This window comes from Pituophis catenifer, unplaced genomic scaffold (genome assembly GCF_029215685.1).
Source record: "Pituophis catenifer annectens isolate HBS135680 unplaced genomic scaffold, rPitCat1.0.hap2 SCAF_4, whole genome shotgun sequence".
NCBI lineage: Eukaryota > Metazoa > Chordata > Lepidosauria > Squamata > Colubridae > Pituophis > Pituophis catenifer.
This window is the reverse complement of record NW_027256884.1, coordinates 94,877,460-94,901,870: the sequence shown is the minus strand read 5'-3', so window position 1 is coordinate 94,901,870 and position 24,411 is coordinate 94,877,460. Positions and strand designations below refer to the sequence as shown.

Genomic DNA, 24,411 nt, shown 5'->3' with positions numbered 1-24,411 from the left:
GCCAACCCCAATGTAACAGGTTCCTGTTTGGGGCCTCAGGCCAAACAACACAGCCATAACTCTTTCAGAAGGCCAGGAATATGAGGGCAAACTTCACCTCTAATGGCAGAATATTTCAGAGGGTGGGGGCCATAGCAGAAAGGGTCTTCTCCTGGATCCTGCCAGTCAAAATTCTTTGTTTGACAGGATTTGAAGTAGCCTTTTCCACTGGAACGAGTAAGATGGGTTAATTCCACTGGGGTGAGGCAATCTCTGGACTGTATGGACATGCCATAAAGAACTTGAAAAGCAATGAGCAACATCTTGAATTAGACCCATAAACAGCCAGTACAACTTACATAACAGTGGTGTCACATGTGTTACTGAGGGCCTCCAAAACAATGCACACTGTACTACTACATTCTGTACCAATTGTAGCTTGTGAACACTCTTCAAGAATAGCCCCACGTAGAGCATGTTGTGGTAATACAGTTGGCAGATGGCCAGGGCATGACTGGCTGTATGCAGGGCCTCACGATCCAGGAAAGGGCACAGCTGCCTTACAACATGAAGTTGCAGAAAGGGTCTCCTAGACATGACAGCCACCTATTCTTTGAGCAGGAATTGCAAATCTAGAAGAAGCACCAGATTTTGCACTGGGTCTGTCAGGGATAGCACAACCCTATCCAGAACTAAGGATGATAACTCTTAGGTCTTGAAGCCCCTGGAACCCTCCAGCTGAATCATCTTGAACCCCTCCCCCCCCATTCCAAGTTGTATTCCATTATAACTAGAGACAATCAAATTTGAAGGCTTCTATAATCCCCTGTTGTTTAATTGAAGGAAGAACTGCTTATTAATAAACGGAACCAAGAGAAAATGCAAACAAATGGTCAAGCAGATTTGACTTTTATTAAAACAGAGATGATTGCATGGACACAAATACTGTAGATAACATTTTAAGTTATTTTGTTTTTTTAGATTTCAGTTCCACACTAACACTGAAAGTATATTTATTCTATTATGCATCTCTTCTGTCGTCCTCATGTTCCCTGCTTAAATTGTTGGCTATTTCCAGTCTCACTTTCTGTTTGTTTCATAAAAGATTTGTTTGCTTTGGGTTTTTTTTTCTTTTTTGACGACTTTTGGATTTTAAACATATTGTATATAAACTAGAAGTTTTTAATTTAGAAAGCAAACTGTAATATTTTAATATATACTTAGTTTTTAATTTTTTTTAAAGTATTGTTTATTATGAGTTTACTGTTCTTGCATTGTTTACAGGTGTCAGAATTTATCTGTTTTCATCTAATTTGGCTGTAATAATCCATCCCTTTTGGCGAGTAACAACATGATGTCAAATAGAAGCAATCTTGCTTACCACAGTCTTAGAACAGGTATGTAATTTATTTCTTATGGTAATGCTTCTTTAGCATTTAATGACCTACAACTATTGATTAATTATGATGCAGTCCAAGTTACACTAGGCTGTGTGCATGCTATCTCCTCATTAATGATCAAAATAACTTATTCATCTGCAAAATGTTCAGAATTGCAATATCTACAGGAGACATTGTTTGAATATATTCTACACAAGATAAACTTTTGTTTCCTATCCTAAGTAATGTTGAATCACTAGTTTTCTGCCTGTTTAAGAAACTAACAAGACAGCAAATACATTGTTTTGGTATAACTTTAATTGGCAAGTATTTACTAACATGTGAAATAGCTACTGTGCAGTGAAAGTTAATCAATTTCAACTCTAGTTGACCTACAGAGATCTTCTTTCCAAAACAAGCTGTTATGTTTGTATTAACCTGGAAGTGCCAATTAAGGCATAACAGAAATCATATTTATGACAATATCATAAATAAGTCATCATTTTTTAAAAATATTGTGGCTGAGTAAAATTAGCACTATTCATATTTTGCTTCTATGTTTGCTATGTTATTTTTTTAGATAAAAAATAGAGAGCCGGTTGTTAGGTTCCATTTTTCCCTTATATTTTGGTTATGATGATGTACTATGGATATTTTTTAACTTATTATGGATGACTGTATATTTTTATTGGACTGCTGTAAACTACTGTGAGTCTTTATTGATTCATCAGTAGATAAATGGTATAAATACGGTAAAGTAATTTTCCCTGTTCCTTTATCTCCATTGAAGTTAATGGACTTAAAGTATTGCCTATAAGTACAAAATGCTGAAAATAACTCTTGGAATTATGTTTGAAACACATGCAAATATTTCAATCTCTGGAATTTCCCAGATGATTTAGAGAGCTGCTGCTAATCAAAATAGACAATAGTGAGCAGGATTATTGCTTCCCCCTCTAAACCTCTTTTAAGATTCCATATATTTAAACAGAACCAGATTTGCAGATGCTCAAAATCTGCTTTCAACAGCTTAATGTAACTTTGGAATGAATATAGAAACAATAATGAGTTTAGAATATTGTATGTGTTAGCACTTTAATCAAATTATTCTTGTATGTGCTGGGTGGAGTAATACAAAGTTCTTGCTAAGGCACAATATTTTCCATGCTTTGTTCCTTCCCTCTTGCATATATATATATATATATTTATATATATAAAATTACCATTGATAATTTGAAATGCATTTCAGGAAAATAATGCTGTGGTTTTCGTTAAAGACCTGCAAAGTGGGGAGATTCTCTCTAGTACTGTAGGTTTTCTCCAAAGACAAAAATAATCAAAAGTAAAAACAGGATTTGAAGGTGAACATATTTCACCTTGAAATTACAACCTGACTCTGCTAGCCTGATTAAATTATTTCTATAGTAGGAAGTTATTGATATCTGATAATTTGATTGCAGTAGTAAAAACAGTTTTGATATTGTGAATTGACCATGCAATAAACCTTAACATTATAGTCCTCAGTACACTTACATAAGAATTAATTTGTTGGACCCAGTGGGATATACTTCTAAAAAGTCATGTATAAGATTGCAAAATTAACATATTTACACCTTTATTTTTATGAACGTTGTCATAGATTTCATCCAGATTCTAAGAAGTTTTCAACTGAGTTTTACTTATTTTAATTGGTGGTGGGGATTAAAAGAAATGAACCTAGGATCTTATATGCCCCCTGTTGCCTGGGATTTTGGCATCAGAGAACTATTAAATTTTATTATTTTTCTAAAATCAGCTTCTGACATCCTTAATAAAGAAATTATGCTGGATCATGTATTAGAAATAATGTTTATCAATCTGGTAACTGTGATGAGAATGATCCAGTTGAATAATGCCCCCTTGTAGACTGATGAGCAATAAAATTCCTTTTTATGTTATGGCATTGTTTTAAAATAGATTTCTACTTGGTAGCCAAATTTCCCAATGATTCCAGAGAACTTTGGAACAGGGAGAGAGATTGAAAAGCAATACTCAATCTATTCAGGAATCTTCTCCTTCTAATTGCATAAATGAGGTGGCAGACTGAGATATCTCTCCCTTTCTCTTCAGTTACATCCCTGTATAAATTGGAGTGTAGAGTTATTTGTTATTGTTAACATTTACAGTTTTGAACTCTTATTTTTCAGGGTTTTATGCAATAGGAATGTGGGTTGTTGTTGAAAAGGTTCATATATATATATATATATAAAGTAGTGCAAGGTTTTCCCATAAAAGGGAAGTGTTTGTATGTGACTCTGAATATTATATTATCACTAATTTAATGTCTACCCATTGCTTGTTGGGGGCAAAATGAGGGAAACCATTATAAGAACAAATTTAAGTGGCAAGAATTCACTTAACTTAATGCATAAATAAATTATTCCTGAAACTGAGACAGCTTTATCAAGCTGTTTCTGCCTTTTATCCAATACAATCTATTACCTACTTGTAAGTAAGAATCTTGACCCTTCCCCCATCCATTCATTTTCTTTCTTTCTTTGCAGGCAGCTAAGATAAATAGCTTATACAGGAAATTTGTTTCTGGTGTACCACTAACATCATTGATTTGGTGGCGTCTCATCTTGCACAGGTCTATCTTGATTCTTTTTGTATAACAGGGCTGTTTAAAACAGTAATACTTTTTTAATCCTGTGATTTGAAAATAGTTTCTAAAATTACTCATCTTTATATTCACTTTAATCAATATTTCTACAAATTTGTTGTTGAGTTCAAGTTGCATGAAGTATGAATTGTAAAAGTACTGCAAGCTAGGAAAAGAGTGAATAATTCACTTGTTAAAACTCTTTCCTGTTCTTCTCTCTGTTCTTTTTTCTTTTTGCAGATTCCAACAAGATGTTGGAAGAATATGGCCATATGCAAAACCAGGTGGAATTACAAAACACCAGTTTGGGAAAAGAAGTAGTTATGAATTCCCTGGAAACTGATCTCCAGCATATAATGGACAAACTCAGTCAGAAAAAATACTCGTCAAGTCTGAAATTAAAAACAAATGAAGACTACTCTGGTTCTTATTTAACTCTCTCCCAGCCTCTGGCACCTAAATTGAGTCCTGCATCCAGTGTTAAAAGTATGCCATCTGTTTCCAAAATTCAGGGAATCAAACCTTTGGCTTGTGAGAACTCTTATCTTTCAGATAAAAATGCTTCTCTAAAGCATATGGGCCCCATTTCAGGCACATTCTCATCGTTAAGTGGGTGCAGCCTTGGAAAGAAAGACGTCGATGTTTATGCTACCAGGGAAAATGAAAAACAGTTTGGACATCTGAGTAAATTTCCCTATTCAAAGTACAGTCAGAAGAATAAATCTCATGATAGTGTCTATTTCCCAGGAGCACTGGATGGGTGGAAAAACTCTGGATCTCTTCTTACAATGTGGAATGGGAATTCAGGAAATGATATCATTATTTCACCATTCGGTAGCTCTGGAGCTGCCAGTATGCCCTCTAGTCCAAAACAAAGCAGGAAAATAAATATACATGACATTATGTCCGTTCAGGCTAGGTCAACTAAACAAAAGGATTCAGCAATGGAAGCTCAGGGGCCTAGAACCAGAAAATATCCGGGTGGTTCATTGAGCCACATGGGAGTTTATAGTCGGTCATTGCCCAGGCTTTATAAACCAACAGAAAACCAACTCACACCACTGAGTTTACCACCTAGAAACTCTTTTGGGAATTCCAAAAGAAAGAAGACTATTGAAAAAGACCTTCTACCTCAAAATATACTGGATGCCGACAATTATCTTCATTTTTCATCTTGCACTTCAGGAGTATTGCCATACTCAAATTTTCCACCTGAAGTGAATTCTTACGTAAATTCAACTCTCAGTGTTCCTGCAAGCCCCCGGATAGCTAGGAAAATGCTTCTGGCATCTACTTCCTCATATGCATCTGATGACTTTGATAGGGTTGGATTGTCAGGAACAAGCCCTAATAATTCATTTCTTCCCTTTGATGCTGAGAGAGGGTTTCCTGCAAGAAGAAGGATTTCCAATAGCTCCATGGAGTTTGATGAAAAAGATTTGGAAAGCCACAGGCAGACTCCTTCCATTCGGGAGAGAAAGAGCAGCATTAGTTCTGTTTCTGGAAGAGAAGACCTAATGGACTACCACAGGAGGCAAAGAGAAGAAAGGCTGAAAGAACAGGAAATGGAGAGACTGGTAATATATTTTTTTCCCAGTTAATTTTTAACAATGTTTTGCTATTACTATATCAAATATTACCCTTAAAGTTACTTATTATGTGTGCAGCTGTTGTAGTAGTTTACAATGCAGGTGTTTGATTTTTCATGTGCGTCAGTGTTTGCCAGTGCACAAAAACTGGTCAAATCACATCATGTTTTAAAATCTAAGCAATGAAGCCATCTATATAGGGTAGGAAATTGAAAGGAATTTATGGTGCTTCGACTTGTGCGTTCTGACAAAATGATCAGGTACAAATTATATCCTGCAGGTATCCAGAAAAAAAAAAACGTTGATGACACTGTTGTTTGCAGTGGTAAGATATGTAAAACATGTTTCCCACCTAAGTTCTATAAATGATAGTCATAGGTATTACTTCAACAGAGAATATTTCTTTTTTGGCTTAAATTGTATTTATTTTCAAAATCAGTATATATTAAATAAAACGTAGGCCAGCTCTATACAGTTTGTAATTGCATGTGCATTTTTTCTAAGCCATTATTATTGTCACCAGTTTGCTTTTAAATTATCTAATATTAATATATATATAATATTCTTAATTATAAGAATTTTCTTTTTTTCTGTTTAAAATGATGTGATTCATTATTTTTTTTAAAAAAAAAAACAGTGGAAAACCTATTAATTTGAGCACATTGAATAGTTCCCATATCTTAGAGAAAAACCTTAAGTCATCTGTGATATTTTTTTCAAATCTGTGAAACATTTTACAGTAGGGAGGCATAATTTCCAGAATACATCAAAAATGAATGTATATCTTAAAAATGAAATTTTGATATTGGAAATTCACTATTCATTTCATTTTATGGGTGTAATATGTGACTCCTTCATCTTGACTTATTCCCACTTAATTGAGTGAGACTTGCAGACAAGGACATCTTTGCTTGGAATTGTTCCCATTGTCTTTTTGTGGAAAAAAATGGCAGTCAGCTAAACAAAAGTTGAGTGCCTGTGCCAAATATAGTAGCAGTTTATTTGTTCTGAAGAAATTGTTTTTTCAATCTCATCTAATTAAACAGATAAAGTGCACATTGCATTGAAAAATAACTAATTAGTGTCAGAAAAAAGGAAAGAGAAAATTGGAAACCACACTGTTAATCATAGGCAGAATCTAGTTTAGTCTTCTGCTGCCGTTAGTTTGGAACTGAAAATTCCAAAACTTCTAGGTCTGATAAAGTGGATACAATAAGTGTCTGTCTACAGAATGTCTGCATTTAATATTTAAAAAATGAATTGAGATAGTCCAGATAAAGACACAGGTACAGTATGGGAAAAATTCTGAATTCCTAGATTCCAGTTCACCCTTGCTTAATGTGTATACAGTTTATAGTTTTCCTTTTTAAAAATAACTTTGTCTTTTGTATGTGCTTGAATTAGAAAAACCTCTACTATGAAACTACTTGGGACACATTAGGGATGGACAGGGATGAAAACCTTAGATGGGTTAAAACTGATATAGAATTGTCTCATAGTTATACTCTAATTTTAGGCTCCCAGTTCTGGGCTGACAAATATTACTCTCTACTGCTTTTGATGGAAAGAGGGAGAATATTCTGTATCTACTGTTTCCATCTAGTAATAGTCTTTTTGTATCCAAGAACTTTACCCTACCTAACTATTGTAAAAAATTTACTGTATTTCCCCAAAAATAAGCCCTCCCTGAAAATATTTAAATGCATGCACAGCCGGTCCCTGCCATTTCCTCTGGTTAGGGTTAGGGAGACAGAGCTGGAAATCAAAAATCAGATAAGATACGGTAAGAGGAGGCCCGTCTTGCTCCATGCACACAAAAATAATAAGACAGCCCCGAAAATAAGACCCAAGTGCTTATTTCTGGGTTCAAAAAAATATAAGGCAGGGTCTTCTTTTCAGGGAAACACAGTCATTAAAAAGTACTAAAAATGATTTTGATTTTTCAATTCTCATTTAAGTCAGTAGAGGCTGATCTATGCAGCCTGGGAAACAATATAAACCCAATATATTTTGTTTCCTAAGAATCAATGGTATACCTTCTTTAGTTAATATACATACTACCCAGGGATGGGTTCCAATTTTTTTTACTACCGGTTCTGTGGGCGTGGCTTGCTTGTCATGTGACTGGGTAGGCGTGGCTTGGTCATGTGACTGGGTGGGCATGGTCAACTCAATGTCACTCATGTCAAGGGGTGCCTCGCCTGGCCCCTCCCCTCCCAGTCATTCCTTGTCACACCCAGCCTGAACATATCTATAGTTCTGTAAAAATGTTGTTCACCATTTTTCAACTTTATTATCTACATACTATAGATGTACTTTCATGGACCACTGAAAGGAGGAAATGGCTCACATGCTTTGCCCAAGAGTGTGATAGGCAACAGGCTTTTAAGGGGCTGCCAGAAAGAAGGAGGGGGCAATGTATTTTCCAAAGCACCAGAAGGCAAAACAAGCAATGGATGGAAACTGAACAAACCTAAAACTAAGAAGAAACTTCCTGACAGTGAGAACCAACATAGGTGCAGAAATATTTCAGTCATGATTTCACATATAAAATAGCCATTCGTGTAATACAACCTGCATATTCAAAACAGTAATTAGTATTATGGCTGCTGTTTGACAGCAAGCCTAAAAGTCAAAGATCACAAGAGTACTTTCTTTACATACAAAACATCACTTACCCAGAATAGCATATTAAGCTGGACATATGCCACCTGATGTACAAAATAAACACACACATATTTATGCTCTGGACTGTAGACATTGAATGCATGTAAATCTCTGAAAAATGTGGTAGCCCTGGGCAAAAGAAACACAGTAAAATCACTCTAGGTGTAGGGACAGTGTAAAATATTAATACATGATAAATAATGGAACAATTAAAAATAATAGCACAGAGTTTTTTCTCTCTCTTTCTCTCTCTCTCTCTCTCCCTTCCTCTTTCTTTGTCTTTTCTCTTTCTCTCCTCTCTCTCTCTTTCTCTCTTTTTCTTTCTCTTTCTTTCTTCTTTCTTTTGTCCTTCCTTCCTTCCTTCCTTCCTTCCTTCCTTCCTTCCTTCCTTCCTTCCTTCCTTCCTTCCTTCCTTCCTTTCTTTCTTTCTTTCTTTCTTTCTTTCTTTCTTTCTTTCTTTCTTTCTTTCTTTCTTTCTTTCTTTCTTTCTTTCTAAATCACTCTAAGGTTTGATGAAAGCAGTTACAAGCTTAGGGTGAATTAAATCTTTCTCCAAAACTTAAACCAGGATTCCAACAAAAAACCTCTAGGTCAGCAACAAACTCAGGTTTTGACTTTTATCCAGAGCCCACCAGCTTCAAAAGTTCGGGACAGACCAGGTCTCTCCAGCTTAGATTTCCCAATTAGCCCTGGCAATCAGGAAACCATGGGTGTGTGCCACCTCCGAACCCTCAGCCACCCTTGATACCACAAGAGGACTTATTGATGCTCCACTATCATGGGCTTTGGGAGAGTGGCCACCACAAGGGATGGAAAGCAAGCAAGGCTAGGAGGCATCAGAAGGAAGGCTAGGATGAGGGATGTCTATGGGGATTCTCAGTCATCCAGGTTGTCCCAAAGATGCTCTGAGGAGCTGAAGAAGCTTCCTGGAGGAGAAGCGAAACGTCTTCGAAGAAAAAGCAGAAAGTCCAGCTGCCTCTTGAAAAAAAAAAGCATAATTGAATTCCCTCCAAAAATGTGTCTTTTGAACATCTTATGAAATTGCATAAGATTCTGAAATTTTTGCATGATTTCTTAGGCAAGATTGATGAAATATATAGCAACTGTATGAGATATTTTATTATCATAAAATATTTTTATTTTAATTTACTGTTCAGGTTCCAGGGCTTGATAGGCATTGATGAAAATGGAAAAATGCATGCTTTTTGAATTGCATACAATGATCATTTGCTGCTGTGCAACAATTAATGTGATACTCACTAACCTACCTTACAGAGTTGTTATTATGGGAAAATAGGAGGTGAAGGTGTGTTGGATATATTAATTGCCTTGAGTTATTTATAAAATAATAAAGGTGGGATACAAATAAATAAATGTTTAAAAAATAGGAAAAGCAGGGATAATATGTTTCAGAAGCAAAATAAAACTTCTGAGAAAGATGTCTTAAAACCCTAAAAGTAATCTGAAATATTCCTATATTGTCAAAGACTCTTGATATTAGTGTAAAAATTAAGGAGAAAAATATGCAATGAATTATTTTGATGACTTCTTCAATTATACCTTTATAAAGGCTGAAAGAAACCATTTTCTGTTTAGAGCCTGGGTAAAGGATTTTTTTCCCCAATTTATTTGACAGCTGTTTCCTTTGTACAAATAGTTTTGTTTTTCTGAACAGGATGTAAGTCCTTTGCTTGAAACATGTTAAAAAGTTAAAGCGAGTGCATGTTTATATATAAAGGAATTTCCTCCCACTTAATTAGTTTTCTCTTTTAGCATCCTGTGAGGATTATTGTTGTGAAAGATCCTGGATTCGAATATACATTCAAATATTGTGCAGGCATTCACAAGTAGAATGATGCATCCATTCGATAAATGTTTTGAAGGTCAACTCACTTGTAGTGCTAGTTCAGTTGTCCTTTCCAGAAGCTTCTTGAAGTTGTGATTTAGTTAAAACTGTTGGTTGTACTGCTACAACCACTTTTTGATTCAGCTGTGCTTGGAAAGGGATAATCAGAACAAAGGAAAACCCAAATTCCCTTGAATTGAAGTCAATTTGACATTTATTCCTTTGAAAAAGAATATACATTCAATATTGTGAATTCTGATTTTAAAATTCTAAATTTAAAATTAACAGTGGCCAACATCCAGATAGGCAAGCAGTTGAATGAAAAAAAATATTTTTAGAGGGGAAAAAATGAGCATCTTCAAAAAATAGATATGAAAGGTAGTACGATTTATCTGGGAATAGACCTCATTAAACTCACTGTGATCTGACTTTATAAGAGGCATCTGGAGGAAATGAAGGATGGATGGATGGATGGATGGATGGACGGACAGATGCACAAACAGATGCACAAACATCCACACCCATTCACTGACTAAGGATATTTGTGCTGTAAAAATGCAGACCACTGGAAAGAATAAGTATTTAAGAGTTTTCTGCATCTGATATTTAATGTTTTCCCAGACTTTTACAATTTAGATCTGTAATCTTAGAACTGACTCAACTTTCAATACCCTGGAGGCAGGCAATATTATATACATATTTTAAATGTTCGAAATATGTGAAAATTCTGAATCAAATTTTGTCAGGCTGAGAAAGAAAGAAAGAAAAAGAGAGAAAGAATATTAATGTGAAAGCAAACACTTGAGTGCTGAGTTATTTTTCTTGTTCGGTTTTTTTTTGAACTAAACTACAAAGGCCATTTTTAGTAAGGCAGGTAAATAACTAGTTATATGTCAAAGGTGAGTCAGTATCTATACGTAAAAACTTTGAATAAACAATCTTATTTTTTCGTAAAAAAACAACATTTTTTTCAATTTGTTATCAAATAACCACTTGTTAGTAAATGCATTTCAATTCTGGTTTTCATATCTGGTTTTGGAAGTTTGAAATTAAATGTGCTTCTGCAGTAAAGCAGTAACTTTTGGTTACTGGAAAAAGAGAGAGGACAATAACAAGGAGAATTTGATAATTTTGCCCCTAGTGCCTAAGTTGAGAATTTCACATTCAGTTTTTTAAAGAAATTCACACTTTTACCTCTAGATGGTAGTCTTAAATTAAAAATAATTGATTTTCATTCATATAGTCAGATAGATATTTGGTTTCAGTTGTTTCATATCATAGCAATGAATAAACTGAAGATGGGTCTATATACTTACATTTTAGTCCAGCGATCCTTTAATACTGCCTGGGCATGTGTACATGTATGTGTATATATGTGTGTGGGACGTATGTATCTATACATGTTGATGCCATATTCCTTAAGATGCTTTTTTTAAACCGGAAAAACCTATTTCTTTTCATTAGTATAGTTATATATTTATTTCATAACCTTATAGAAATATTTTCTTCTGTATATTTCTCAGTAAGAATGACGACTATTAAACAGTTTTTAACAAAAAGTTATTGCACAGTAGCTTTAACTGTATATGTATGCAGAGTTTATGGATGTATAATTATTACCTAGTTTTTTTTAACTGCCTAGAAACCAGTGATATTTGTTAATATATAATCAGAGGTTGCAATCAGTTATCTGGATAGCTATACGTAGGACAGTTGTGATTTTTAAATAGCTATCATGTGATTACATGTAATTTTATTGTGAATTACATTATTGTAATAATCCAGACTGCTCCTGGATTACTGTTTATATTACTGGTATAATTATGGTAATCAATAAGTATTGGAAATGTAAATTTGTATATAAGAATATGTAAATAGTTTCTATTTTTACTTTCTCATTATTGGTGTATATATGGATGGTGTATACATGGATATTTTGGTGAAGTTACACCGTGATAGAAAAACTTTTATACATTTGTTTTTGTTTTTTTGAACTATAATAAAAATTTATTTAAAAAAAAGATTCTGAGGAGACGATAGCTATCTTCAGTATAAGAAATTGAAGAATTATTAAGACCTGTTCCATAAGACAAAAAATAGTTTACTAATAATTAGAATAATACATAAAATAAGTTTTGATTGAACATTGGGACAAATCATATCAGTAAAAGCTAACAATGAAAAATTATCTTGAAGTTGTTTAAATAGACAAGATGACCATTTAGCAGAAAGTTGAAGGAGTAGATTTCACTGAAAGATGATTGAATTAGATGATCCAAGGTCCCAAGATAATTTTTCATTGTTAAATAGCTTTTAGTGATATGATTTTTCCCAATGGTCCCTTCCAATATGTTATGATTCTATTAATAAAAAATAAAAAAGTACTTAAAATTCTGTTAGAGTACATCTCTCATGTTTGACTATTATTTGAAAGTTATTTTCCTATCCCTTTCATTGCAAACAAGCAACTAATTTGATGACCAACCACTCAGATCAGCTATCTGTATTTTAAAATACAATACTCTACATAAAGATAAACTGTTGGCTATGTATTTGTGTATACATATTTGAATTGGCTTTAAAAACACAGTTTACTGTAAATTTGTAGAACGAAAGTAAAGTGAAATAAGGAATAGCTGGAGAGCTGTGATGAAAATAGACACCACAAAATAGCAGCCCAAAGAATTTCCTGCACATAAGTTCTCTGATATCACGTTGTGCACTTTGAAATAGAAATGATGTAATGTAACATGTTACCCAATTACTACTGTAGAAGTGATTAAAGCCAAGGGAAGTATATTTCTTGCTTAAAGGTAGAAGCATTTTTGTAAAAATGGGGTAAGCAGCAAGAATTTGTCGTTTCTTACTATTTTCAGCCCCCCCCTCTCTCTCTCTCTGTGTGTGTGTGTGTGTGTGTGTGTGTGTGTGTGTGTGTGTTTGTACGTACATGTGCAAGAGACAGGGAGAGAAACTTCCCTTTACCAATTTGTGTTTTTAACTGCTGGTAATGGTAGATTTTTTTTTCTTCGCTAAGAATCATGCCAAGATAGCATTCTGCCCAAAAGTAAGAGTTTGGTACATATCGTTGTCAAAGTACACCTTAGCTGCATTCATTTGGAACTGGGCAGAGGAAAATATTTGTGTGTGGGCTACTATTTGATACATCCTGCATTCTGAAGGGTGAGTGAGGAAAAAGACCAAAACGAACATATCCTGTCACTATATGTGGGGTTGGGCTCAGAGAACAAGCATTGTTTATTTCAGTTCTTAATTTCTGCAGTGAAGGTAGCATTAAAGTCGAGGAATAATGGCTGAATGTTGGTGTCCCTGGCCATCAGTCAGACGGAGCTTTCAGAAATGGGTTGGGTACTCCAAGGACTCGGGTTTAAGAGGAAGAGAACAAACACTGTTTAAGCAAAAGAAGAGAGAGCTGAAGGCTTACGGTGAAAATGCTTGGAAGGAAGAAAGGAGTTTTAAGGTGCAAGGATTTCATTGTCATTTTATCTTTCTAATTTAATGTTTTGTTTGAAAAGAGGAAGGAAGGGAATTTAAATTAAGGGATAATTTAAAAGAATAAACTTAATTGTTAGTACCACATTTGACCTTTTCTACATAGGTTAAGCAGACTTAAAAATCAACTGAGTTTAATAGTTAAGAGATTATTTCTTTCTTAAAGAAGTTTCTGCATTAATTTCATAGATATGCAATTTCTCCAATTCCTACTAAAACAAAGGGTTAAGCGAACGTCAGTACTTATTATGTCCATTTATTTAGGATTATATCCTTTGAACTCAGCAGGTTTTTCTTATTAATTAAGCAAAGGCTTTGATTACATCTAATTCCTACCAGTATACCTTCACTTTCTCTTACCTTTGCATTTAAGGAAAAGCAGAATTTGAATTCATTGTTTCGGGTTATCTTGGAAAATGAGCACCACTTTGAAATACTATGAGGAATATGCATCTTGAGATGCAGCTTCTCAGTATATGTGTTCATTGTTACTGCTTTTTAATGCAGAGTAGTCTTTTATGGTACTTTAGCTCACAGATTGAAAAATACAGTCTCTTAAAATTGTGACATATTTCACTTAAAGATAGAAAGCTCTTGAGTTTGCAGTAGATTTTGTAATATTGTTATGTTGTAAAATAACTAGACTTTCTCAATAGGTATGATTCAGCAATACAGTTAGATGTTACTAAAGTGAAATTACCGTATTCATACAATTTGCTGTTTGTTTCTTTAGGCTAATATAATTTTGTACCATCATCTTAATTACTTTCAGACCAATTATGGAAACACAAGAAGAAATTCTAAGGGCGTAGAGTATAAGATATTGATTTTTTTAAAATTATACTTTTTCTTTAAAAAGTATGTCTTACATGCAGAAGACATAACCTTTGAAGGGTTCTTCATTAGTAGGTAGCCATCAGTAGAAATATAGAACAAAATTTGTTGCTGGCCTGAAATACAAAAGTGTAACTGTCCAAGCTGGCATTAGATAATACTCATTAAAGCTTCATTGTTTTAATATGGGAATTTCTCATTAGATAATACTTTAATGAGTATATTTATTTATTTATTTATTTTAAACAAATTTATAGGCCACCCAATTCACACACATTGACTCTGGCTGATTTACAACATTAAAATATAAAAGTGTAAAACCCCATAAATGTCCCTTCCATACTCACCCCAGCCACTTGATTGACTCCATATCAATGAAGGGTCCCCAGATCTCCTGACAAAACCACATATTCAAGTTCTTCCAGAAAAGTTAACAAGGTTTTATTTTGTTAAGTAATTCAATCATTGGGAGAATGATATTCCAAAAGGAGGCAGGCACCATAGAGAAGGACTTTTCCTTAGTCCTACAAGTTGTGTCTCTATAATGGATGGGCCTACAACATACCACTTCCTTCCTGCTCTGGAAAGGCAGGAGAGATGTGGTCCTTCAAAAGATCTCAGTGGAAAAAGAGGAATATGGGGGAAAGCAAGGGAAGACAAAAACACACACAGAATTTCAAAGCAAAATCAATAGAATCAGCATAGTAAAACTAGTTATTTCCATGAATAGTCTTGACTTAATTAATGCTCAGGGTTTACTGTGGACTTGGAAGAGATACTGTGGATTTGGAAGAGATTATTTCCTTGGATGCCATAAAATAGGCCTTTGTTCTTTCTTTTGTTCTTCTTTTTTATGTTAAGAAATGTCTTCAGTTTTACAGAATGGAAGAAAATGAAAGCCGTCATTTTACTGTCATTTTGCACAATTGAATATTTATCAATATTTGCTGCCCATGTCATGGTTCAAGGTAACTCTGAGTGCCTTGAACTGCGAACTATATTCAGTCTCTGATTTTATGAGTTTAGTAATAAATTCTAAAATAAATGGTGGATTGGGGGTTTGAAACTGCCTTTCTTAAGGCCCTGTGATTGAATGGTAAAGTGCTAGCCAATTTTCACTGATAGTGCCATTTTGATCGATCATTGGATTCTGATTATCCATTAATACTGAAGTTCTCCTTTAATCTGTATATTAAATATCAATATTAATAGTTAAAGTTTGGTTGACATTGGTAATTGCTGCATGCCTGAAAAAATGTTACAATGCCCACAAAATATGTGAATGTGGTATGTATTCTACTTTTCATTATTTGTTTCAATATTAGGAGCGCCAGAGACTAGAGACCATTCTTAATCTTTGTGCAGAATATTCCAAGCCTGACAATGAACCTGCCACAGTCACTACCGTAGCTGATGTTCAGAAAATTAATAAAGAACTTGAAAAACTCCAGTTGTCTGATGAAGATTCTGTCTTTGAAGATTCTCAGATAATAGCAGACTCAAGATTCAGAGATCATTTGCAGCTTCCAGCTGAAGATTCTGATTTCTCTGAATTCAGCGATCTTGGACAAAATTCTATGGGTTTCTTTTCCTCAAGAGGAATCAGAACGAATAAACATTTAAATGGCAACAGGACAAGTTCACCTTTATCTTCTGCTTTCCTGAAGGATGTCACTGAATCTCCCTATCTAAGCATTATGTCAAAGGTAAATACTTTTTTGGTGGAAGGATCATAGATAAATTTTAACTGTTGGTATATTTTGCCAAACAGCAATTCCAGACATACTTAGTTTTTTTTCTTTTAGGACTGTTCCAAAGACTCTTTTTTGGAGGATAGGTGGGAGAGGGAAAGACAGTTCTTTTCTGGAGGCAGACACAAATTGCAGAGTAGTTAGTGATTGATTATCATTATCAATACACAAAAGAAAGCTATGTAATTTTCCGGTGTTCCCTTTTCTTTTTAGCAAAATCTGCTTTCCAGAAAATATATCTTTGATATGACAGGAAAGAATCATAAGCACCATCACACAGATTGCAGTTATATCAATAGTCAAAATCAAAGAGGGCAGCATTTTAATTTTACATGTTGACATCTAGTTCAAACAGATTGTCACCAAAATTTCTAGAGAAAATGATCAAGAGATGTTTTCAATAAGGGAAACAACGTATCTCAAAGGGAGAATGTATCTTTTTTTCCTTTCTTTTTTTCCTGATCAAGTCCATGTTGAGTCTTAATGACTGCCTGAACCAGTCCCGGTAGGGTTTTTTTGCAAAATTTTGGAAGTAGTTTGCTATTGCCTTATTCCTTGGCTGAGAGAAGGTGACTGTGTAATCAAGGTTGCACAATTGCCTAAAGTGGAGTTAGAACTCATTGCCTCCCACTTTCAAGCTAAATTCCTTTAACCACAGCATTGTAGGAAACACACGAAATAGGATTTATAGAATTACATTTTTAAGAACTTTAGTACCAAGCTTTGAAATGATTTAACAATAATTATGCTTTCTGTGTATGTTTGTGTTTATTTTGTTCATAGAAAAAAAAGAATATTCTAGATAGAATGTACTGTAACAGAACAAGATTACTTAATGTGTATTAGGTTACTATTATTTAATTTTAAGTTGGTTGTTTTTAGGAAAAGAAAAAAAATGATAATTGCATGTTCATCCTTTAAAAGCTCTTCTAATTATTGATTTGTTACAGTCACCAGAATGCATAAGCAGTGAACAAGTAACTTCAGAACTTAATCAAATGGAAGAACAGCGCATTATAATACTAAATAACCTGGAAGAACTTGAACAAAAGATCAAAGACTTAAATGATCAGATGGATGAATCCTCCAGAGAGGTATAACATCTCTTTTGTTTATTTCTGAATGATGAATTTTCATCTTTAAATATGCTATAAATTCTTGTTATAGAATCCATACTTATTTTCAAGACATTTATACAGATAATTAAAATAGCATTTCTCATAAAGAACATTTCATAACCACAAATAAAGTGAATATACAAAGAAATAATTATATCAGTTAACTTGGTCCACAATATTAACTAACTCCTTTAGCACTTTCCTACATGGAATTAGTCCTAGAAATTAATATATTTCAGATGCAAAACTAAGATAGGGTAGGGTAATTAGATTTAGTAGTTATAATCTGGACTGTAAATTGGATACTGGTAAATTAAGACTTAATTTAAGCATTCCAGAGTTGTTTGGTGTAGAGATGAGCAGCATACAAATTTAATTAATTTAATAAAAAAAATAATTTGGGGCTACACTCTTGCTTTTCATACTGCCAATGAAATTATACATATTAGTTCAGAATTAAACCCTCCCACATATTCTGTACAACATCTTTAAAGAATTGTACCTGTGATGATTAGTCTGGCAGAATATTATAATATGTTGTATTTATGTTTTGTACATATAAGAACATTACAGATAGATATCAATTTGAATTGACTACTCCTGGCAGTGATAGCCAATATAGCAATTGCTCTGGATACTGTATGATGTTCAGTAAATTGTACTTCTGAAAGCCCAGAGCATCCAATGACACAGTGGTTAGAATGCAGTATCGCAGACTAATTCAGCTCACTGCCAGGAATTTGATCCTCATCAGCTCAAGATTGACTCAGCCTTCCAAGGTTGGTAAAATGAGGACTGAGATTGTGAGGGGCAATATGCTGACTCTATAAACTACTTAGAGAGTCCTGTAAAGGACTATGAAGTGGCATATAAGTCTAAATGCTATTTGTAAAGTGTCCTCTCAATCCATTCCTACTAATTTTGGCCCAATTATGTACATTTCCATTAATTTTATTTTATTGCAATCTTACTTTTGCTCCAATGTGCTAGTGCAATGATTTGTTATAAGGAAGTTCTTAAACTAGAAGAGCTATACGTTCTATGAAAATAAGCTTGTTGAAGTTTGATTTAAGCATTCAATATTTTGCAGCATTTTCTGTTTGTTTAAGTATGCCTATCTATTTAAAACATTATGTTTCTTTCTAAGGACAATGTTTGTTTTCAAATGTATACCACATATAAATAAGCTTTCAAGATATACTGTATGTTGGAATTACTTTATGAAGAAGATTGAGGCAGAGAATTATTTTATGTTCTTAGATGGATATGGAATGTGCCCTGTTGGAAGCAGAGCAGAAATCTGAAACAGCTGAACTGCTGAAGGAGAAGGAAATAGTAGATCATTTGAACAGGAAGATAGCAGAGTTGGAGAGAAATGTCATTGGTGAAAAGGCCAAGGTAAATAAGTGGATGATATCACATTTTTTTCCATAGGGTTGGAATTTTAGAGAGAAGGATTTTTTTTAAAAAAAGTCTCATGATACATTGTTTAAAATTAAAGGCAGAAAAATGTTGCAACTAATTAAAAGACAATTGCTGATTTTCCAAGTTTGTGGAAAATAAAATAGAAGTATAAATTCATGCTGACATTGATATTTACCATATCAGATAATAAAGAAAATAAATAGTATCTTGCATTATAAAAATTTTATAATTTAAAAAATTCTATAATTTTACAATTATATAAGAATGAAAGAAAATCTGTAATTTAATACGTCTTAAAATATATACATTTTATATATGTATAATTCTTTTTCTCTCATAATGAAAATATATGAATTAAATATTTTACTTTGCATTCTGTAGCTATACAATTATTTAAGATTTAATCTTACACTTTAGGAGACTTTGTCATAACATAATTTAACATTTCAGACAGAACCTTCTGATGGGGATGATGAGATGGAATTCCTGCACTAAGCAATTGGATTGGGCTCAATGTCTAAATAGCTACCTCCTACTATTTATTTCCATTTCTAAGTGATGCACATTAGTTACATGTGTGATATATTCTTATAGCCATAATTTTGGCAATAATACAATATATACAGTATGTAAACAGGAAAAACTCCTACAATCTAAGTGATAAATGAACATCAACTATTTAACTGTTTAAAATTAAATATTTGTAAACTTGAAGAAGAGCAAAACTGTCAAAACACTGAATATATCTCATAGGCTCATCATATCATATATGGCCATTAATTGTACTACCTACAGTATCTTGGGAGAGAAAAGAAATATAGGGTATTTATTAAATTTTAATGGATTATCTAAGGGTTAAAGAGAGATGCAGTTAGAATGTTACTGCTACATAAAGAGTATCTAAAGGGAAAACCAGAGAATATGAGGATATGCTTTTCTCTTCCTGTTATAGTTTTGACAGCTCTAAAGCACTTGCATTTCTAAGCAAATTCCATGGCTTCTTTTGAAAAGCAAATAGCTTGGAAAAATTATTTTGGGAGATCGTCGGTCAAGAGTGGATGGCCCCTCCCCTAATTTTTACAAATAGGATCAAGTATCGTATTTTTCAGAGTATAAGACGTACTTTTTTCCCTCCTAAAAGAGGCTGAAAATTTGGGTACGTCTTATACTCCAAATGTAAACCACCCCTACCCGCCGGCCCCCACCCTTTGGCCGCCGCATGTTCTATTCCTGGCTGCAGAGATTGCCACCAACAATGACTTGTGTTTTTGGGCTCTGCGCGTCGTGCTTTCAGCCTCCCAAGCACTCCGTTTGAGACCCCTTCAAGGCTGCGGGGATTGCCAAAGCACATTGGTGTCAATCGCTGCCCGAAAATGGAATGATTTGGAGGCTGAAAATGCGACGTGCGGTGCCCAAAATGGCTACCCAGAACAGCTGTTGCCTTCTCTTACCCCTTTGCGCTTCGCCTGCTTTAGTCACTGGAGCTCCCTCCGACGATCAGCTGTGCTTTAGAAGCTGTTTTTTAGTCCCAATCTCAAAACCAGCGAGCGAACTAATGTGCTGAAGCTGACCAGACTAAGGATGCTAGCCAGATGAATACTTGGTAGGCAGAATATTTTTTCCCTATTTTACTCCCCAAAACTAAGGTGCGTCTTATACTCCAGTACGTCTTATACTCCGAAAAATATGGTAATTATATATCAAATGTTATGCAATCTAATTGCCTTTATACACAATGAAGCTTATTCTGGTCCTAATACAGCTCTGGTACATACTAATCTAGTAGTTCCTTATTTCATATACACAGAACCAGCTCACGTTCAGGATCTTCCCCATTCACTTCATGGAGAATAACAGTATAATTTTATAGCAATAGCGTTGGCTTAGGTTCATAGATTGGATTACCAATAGAAAAGGAGATTGAATTACCTTGCACCATTCTAGAAACTCATTAGAATGTCTATACTATTCTGATTAGAGAGTCAAGGTGACATTTGTAATTGTTGCTTATGTTTATGTTTCAATCTGTTCTGAAGGCTTTCAGCAAGTTTTTAAAACATAGAAAAAATAACCCTGCTTCAGTTAGGCATGCTTTGTTAATCTCCAGTTAGTGAGGCATGTGCTACTCTACATAGCACGTATAACTGGTGGGAAGATGTGAAGGCAGGGGATATGCTAGTTTGAATCTCCTAACTCCCCCGTCCTGTTACTTAATACAGCTCATGAACTATATTCATTCATTAGTGATGAATGAATCTTATTGGCTTCCATTTCAGTTCCAGGGACAATTTAAAGTTTTAATGTGAATAATAAAATATAAATTTGTCATATCCTATTGCTTATTCTTCTCTTTAGAGGTTAGTTTTCAATATTATGCTCAGTAATTAAATTGTAAAAGTTTTTTTTTTCCCCTATATGGAGTTTTGTAGAGAAAGATCTATTGAAAATATTTTGGTAATTTATTTTATATTTTTTGTAATTTCTAAAAGTATTATTAATAATTCCAAACAATAGTGCAGTCTTCCAATATACATTTCTTTCTTTTAGATTGGAAACATCCACTTACTTCCTTGAAATAAACACAGCTGAATTCACTGGGACTGTTCGTTAGTAAAACTATATAATTTATATTAAATATTATCCTGAAACGGATATCATGTTCCTACCAATTTCCATTTTATGGTTTTGCCTTTCATTTCTTTTTTATAGTAATGTTATTAATGATTATAGTTACAACATAAAAACTATTAGAAACTAAAAAGATAGAAGAATAAAAAGAAAGAGCAGAAGGTGCAGAAAAGAAAGAAAAAATAGAACTAGAGAAGAAAGAAAAGTACAAATAGAAAAAGAAAAATATACAGAGAAGTAACTTACCATCTGCATCACAAATACCCTGTTTTCCCCAAAATAAGACATCCCCTGATAATAAGCCCAATCGGACTTTTGAGCGCATGACAATAAGGCCAAGAACTTATTTCATGGTTCAAAAAAATATAAGACAGGGTCTTATTTTCGGGGAAACACAGTATAAATATTAGTAATTTATCACCTCCTCTTAAAATACAACAAATTGTCTATAATCCCGGATCCTATTCCCATAAACAAATCCATAAAGCATTGTCATTTCAATTTTGGTGTCATTCAAAGTCTATTGAGGGTTACCAGAAATAATAAGACACCTATGGTTACCTTGATCAAATAAGCCAATTTTATATCCCTTTCTTTTATAACAATCTTCTAAAAATTATAATCTTTAGGGTTGTCAGTTCTTTTTTCACAGAGCCTCTTCAATCTGCCATTTTTTTCCCTCCAGAAACAGCTCTTCTTTTCTTAACAGTTGTGATGTTTATTAGCAATTGGATGTTCATGAAGAGTGAAATATTAGATCTATGAAAGATAAAACACCTTCGCTCATTAAAATGTAGCAGATGTATTTGTACATTTGATAGCCTTGTGTTCAGGAAAAGGGTTAAGAACCCCTATGAAGTCTTGGTCTGGACACCTGCTTGATAGGAAATCTTGTTCGGATTTGTATGACGGTTGTAAAGCATGTGTTTCTGGGGCTTGTGAAATTCTGAAAAAGCAATGCCATGAATGAAAATGTAACCAGATTTCCATCTAATTGATCAGCAGCTGCACTGGCTTCCTCTTTCATATGATTATTATTAATGGCAGTTTTTCAAAGTGACTGCATTTATGAGCAACTTTATCTGCAAAACATTAAAACGTTATATAGTACACTGTCAAGGCAAGGAAACTTTTTACAACTCTTAGACCTGGGTTTATGAATTATTTTTAATTATTAATCAATTTAATTAATAATTTGATATTATGACTTTTAGACAATAAACCTAAGAATGGCTTGTGAATTTATAGGTATACCTCTCCCTTGTCCTCTCTACCTTTATTCTGTTGTGCAGTATCTTGGCACAACATTAATCCAGAGATAAAGTGTGATATCAAAATCAGGAAATCAAGTTAATGTGAGGATATTTTGTTTTGTTTTGTTTTGTGTTAATACTTTGGAATAATTTGGAGCTCTGGTTTATCACAAGCTTGGCTATTCATTGTAAAGCCCTGATGTGACCAAGATTATGACCAATACATTTACCTAACTTAACATCTAAAGCCTTGTTTTACAAAGCCTTGTATGATTATCCAAGTGAGGTCTATTTGGGATGTAGTTCTGGAATTCTGGTATTTTATGGAAAGTATTGAATCATTTTCTAATGGGAATTTATAACTTTTGAGGGATTTGAAGTTCAGCTGATACAGTTTTTTTCAGTTATACTGCTGGCTTAACAGCATTTCTTAAGCAAGTTTGAAGACTTTTGGGAGAGGGAGGACTACATTTTTCAAAACTGAATGTTAATACTTGGGAAACTACAACATTAAATTTTACAGTTTGCAATTTGTTTCTTGTGTAAAATACATCTTTTCTCTCCCTAACAGAGTTTATAGCTAATTATTTTCACAGTAGAAAAAGCTTTGATATAAGTTGAGACAAATAAAACAGGTGTTTCAAGTGTAATTTTCTCCAGAGAAACAGATTTCTTGCTTTGTTTATGTGAAGCAGACAGGGTTTATAGGCTCCTGCCACAGCTGGGAATCCAAGCAGGATTTGGATTTTGTTGGTGATATTTGATACAGTCACAGCTGTCTAAGGGAAAAGGACATATATTGAGAATGGATAGGGACTTCTCCCTTCTTCCTGCCTTAGGACTTCAGCAGGCTTCATTTCTCTTTTGCTGTTTATCTCCTGGTCAGGATGCTCAAATCTTCCTAAGAGCAAAGTTCCAGTGGAAGGGCAAAGAGATAGTTGCATTCAATCATGCATGTTCATCTTGTTGGAAAAAGGCCTACTGTGAAGAGGGGAAGGAAATGGAGAATGATAGCAGCAGCTCTAAGAAGCAGGAGTTTGTTCTGGGCCAGTTCCCAGTTGAATACTTGGCTAAGCTTGTGGCTTCCTTTGAGGTATCAAAGGGTATGTAGAGAGATAGGCTATTCCATAATACCCTTTAGATTATGCATGTGGTCATCTCTAGGATTTCCTAACTATTAGAGAAAATAACCTAGTTCCCTTCTAGCATCACAAACTGCTATTTGATTTCTGATATATTTTTTTAAGTTATAGATTTTTGTGTGGCTTGTTTATAGCTGCATGCATTATGTCAGGCCACTGTATTTTATAAATAAAATACACTTTGGGATTTGTATGTAATAATGAAGATATAAGTTGCTGTTTTAAAAACAAAGTGCATGAAACCAATGACAGGAATAAAATGGTATATAAATACTTTATTTTGTGAAAAATATATGGCAAATATAATCAAAATAATTGTATATGTATGGAGGGGATATACGTGATTATGTTGATTCTGTTCTGATCAGGGTTATATACCGTCTAGAAATTGTGACTAACTTTTAGGGATAAGAGATGCAGGCAGTGGTCTATTCCATTTTCCTCCCTTCGTTCTGTTTTATGGACATTCTATTTATAGCAGAAATTTTAGAAATATATGTATTACATTAATAAGCAAATTGTATAGGCACAGCATGCATACATGTGGATTACAAGGTTTGTATAAAATATCTACTGTATTTTTAAAAAAATACTTTGAAAAATCTTTCCAAGGTATTGCTGTTTTAAACCCAAGTATCCATGAGGACTT

At 33.9% G+C, this 24,411-nt stretch overlaps 1 protein-coding gene across 1 annotated transcript in view; it reads left to right on the top strand.

The window, feature by feature from the left end:
- Positions 1 to 1,281: 1,281 nt before the first annotated feature.
- Positions 1,282 to 24,411, top strand: part of PHLDB2 (pleckstrin homology like domain family B member 2) — a 48,049-nt gene continuing 24,919 nt past the window's right edge. Inside the window, exons 1-5 of the mRNA XM_070943757.1 lie at positions 1,282 to 1,376; positions 4,240 to 5,576; positions 15,771 to 16,151; positions 17,147 to 17,290; positions 18,575 to 18,712. Coding sequence (XP_070799858.1) covers positions 1,331 to 1,376; positions 4,240 to 5,576; positions 15,771 to 16,151; positions 17,147 to 17,290; positions 18,575 to 18,712 — 2,046 coding nt within the window. The 5' untranslated portion in view covers positions 1,282 to 1,330. The remainder of the gene's footprint in view (positions 1,377 to 4,239; positions 5,577 to 15,770; positions 16,152 to 17,146; positions 17,291 to 18,574; positions 18,713 to 24,411) is intronic.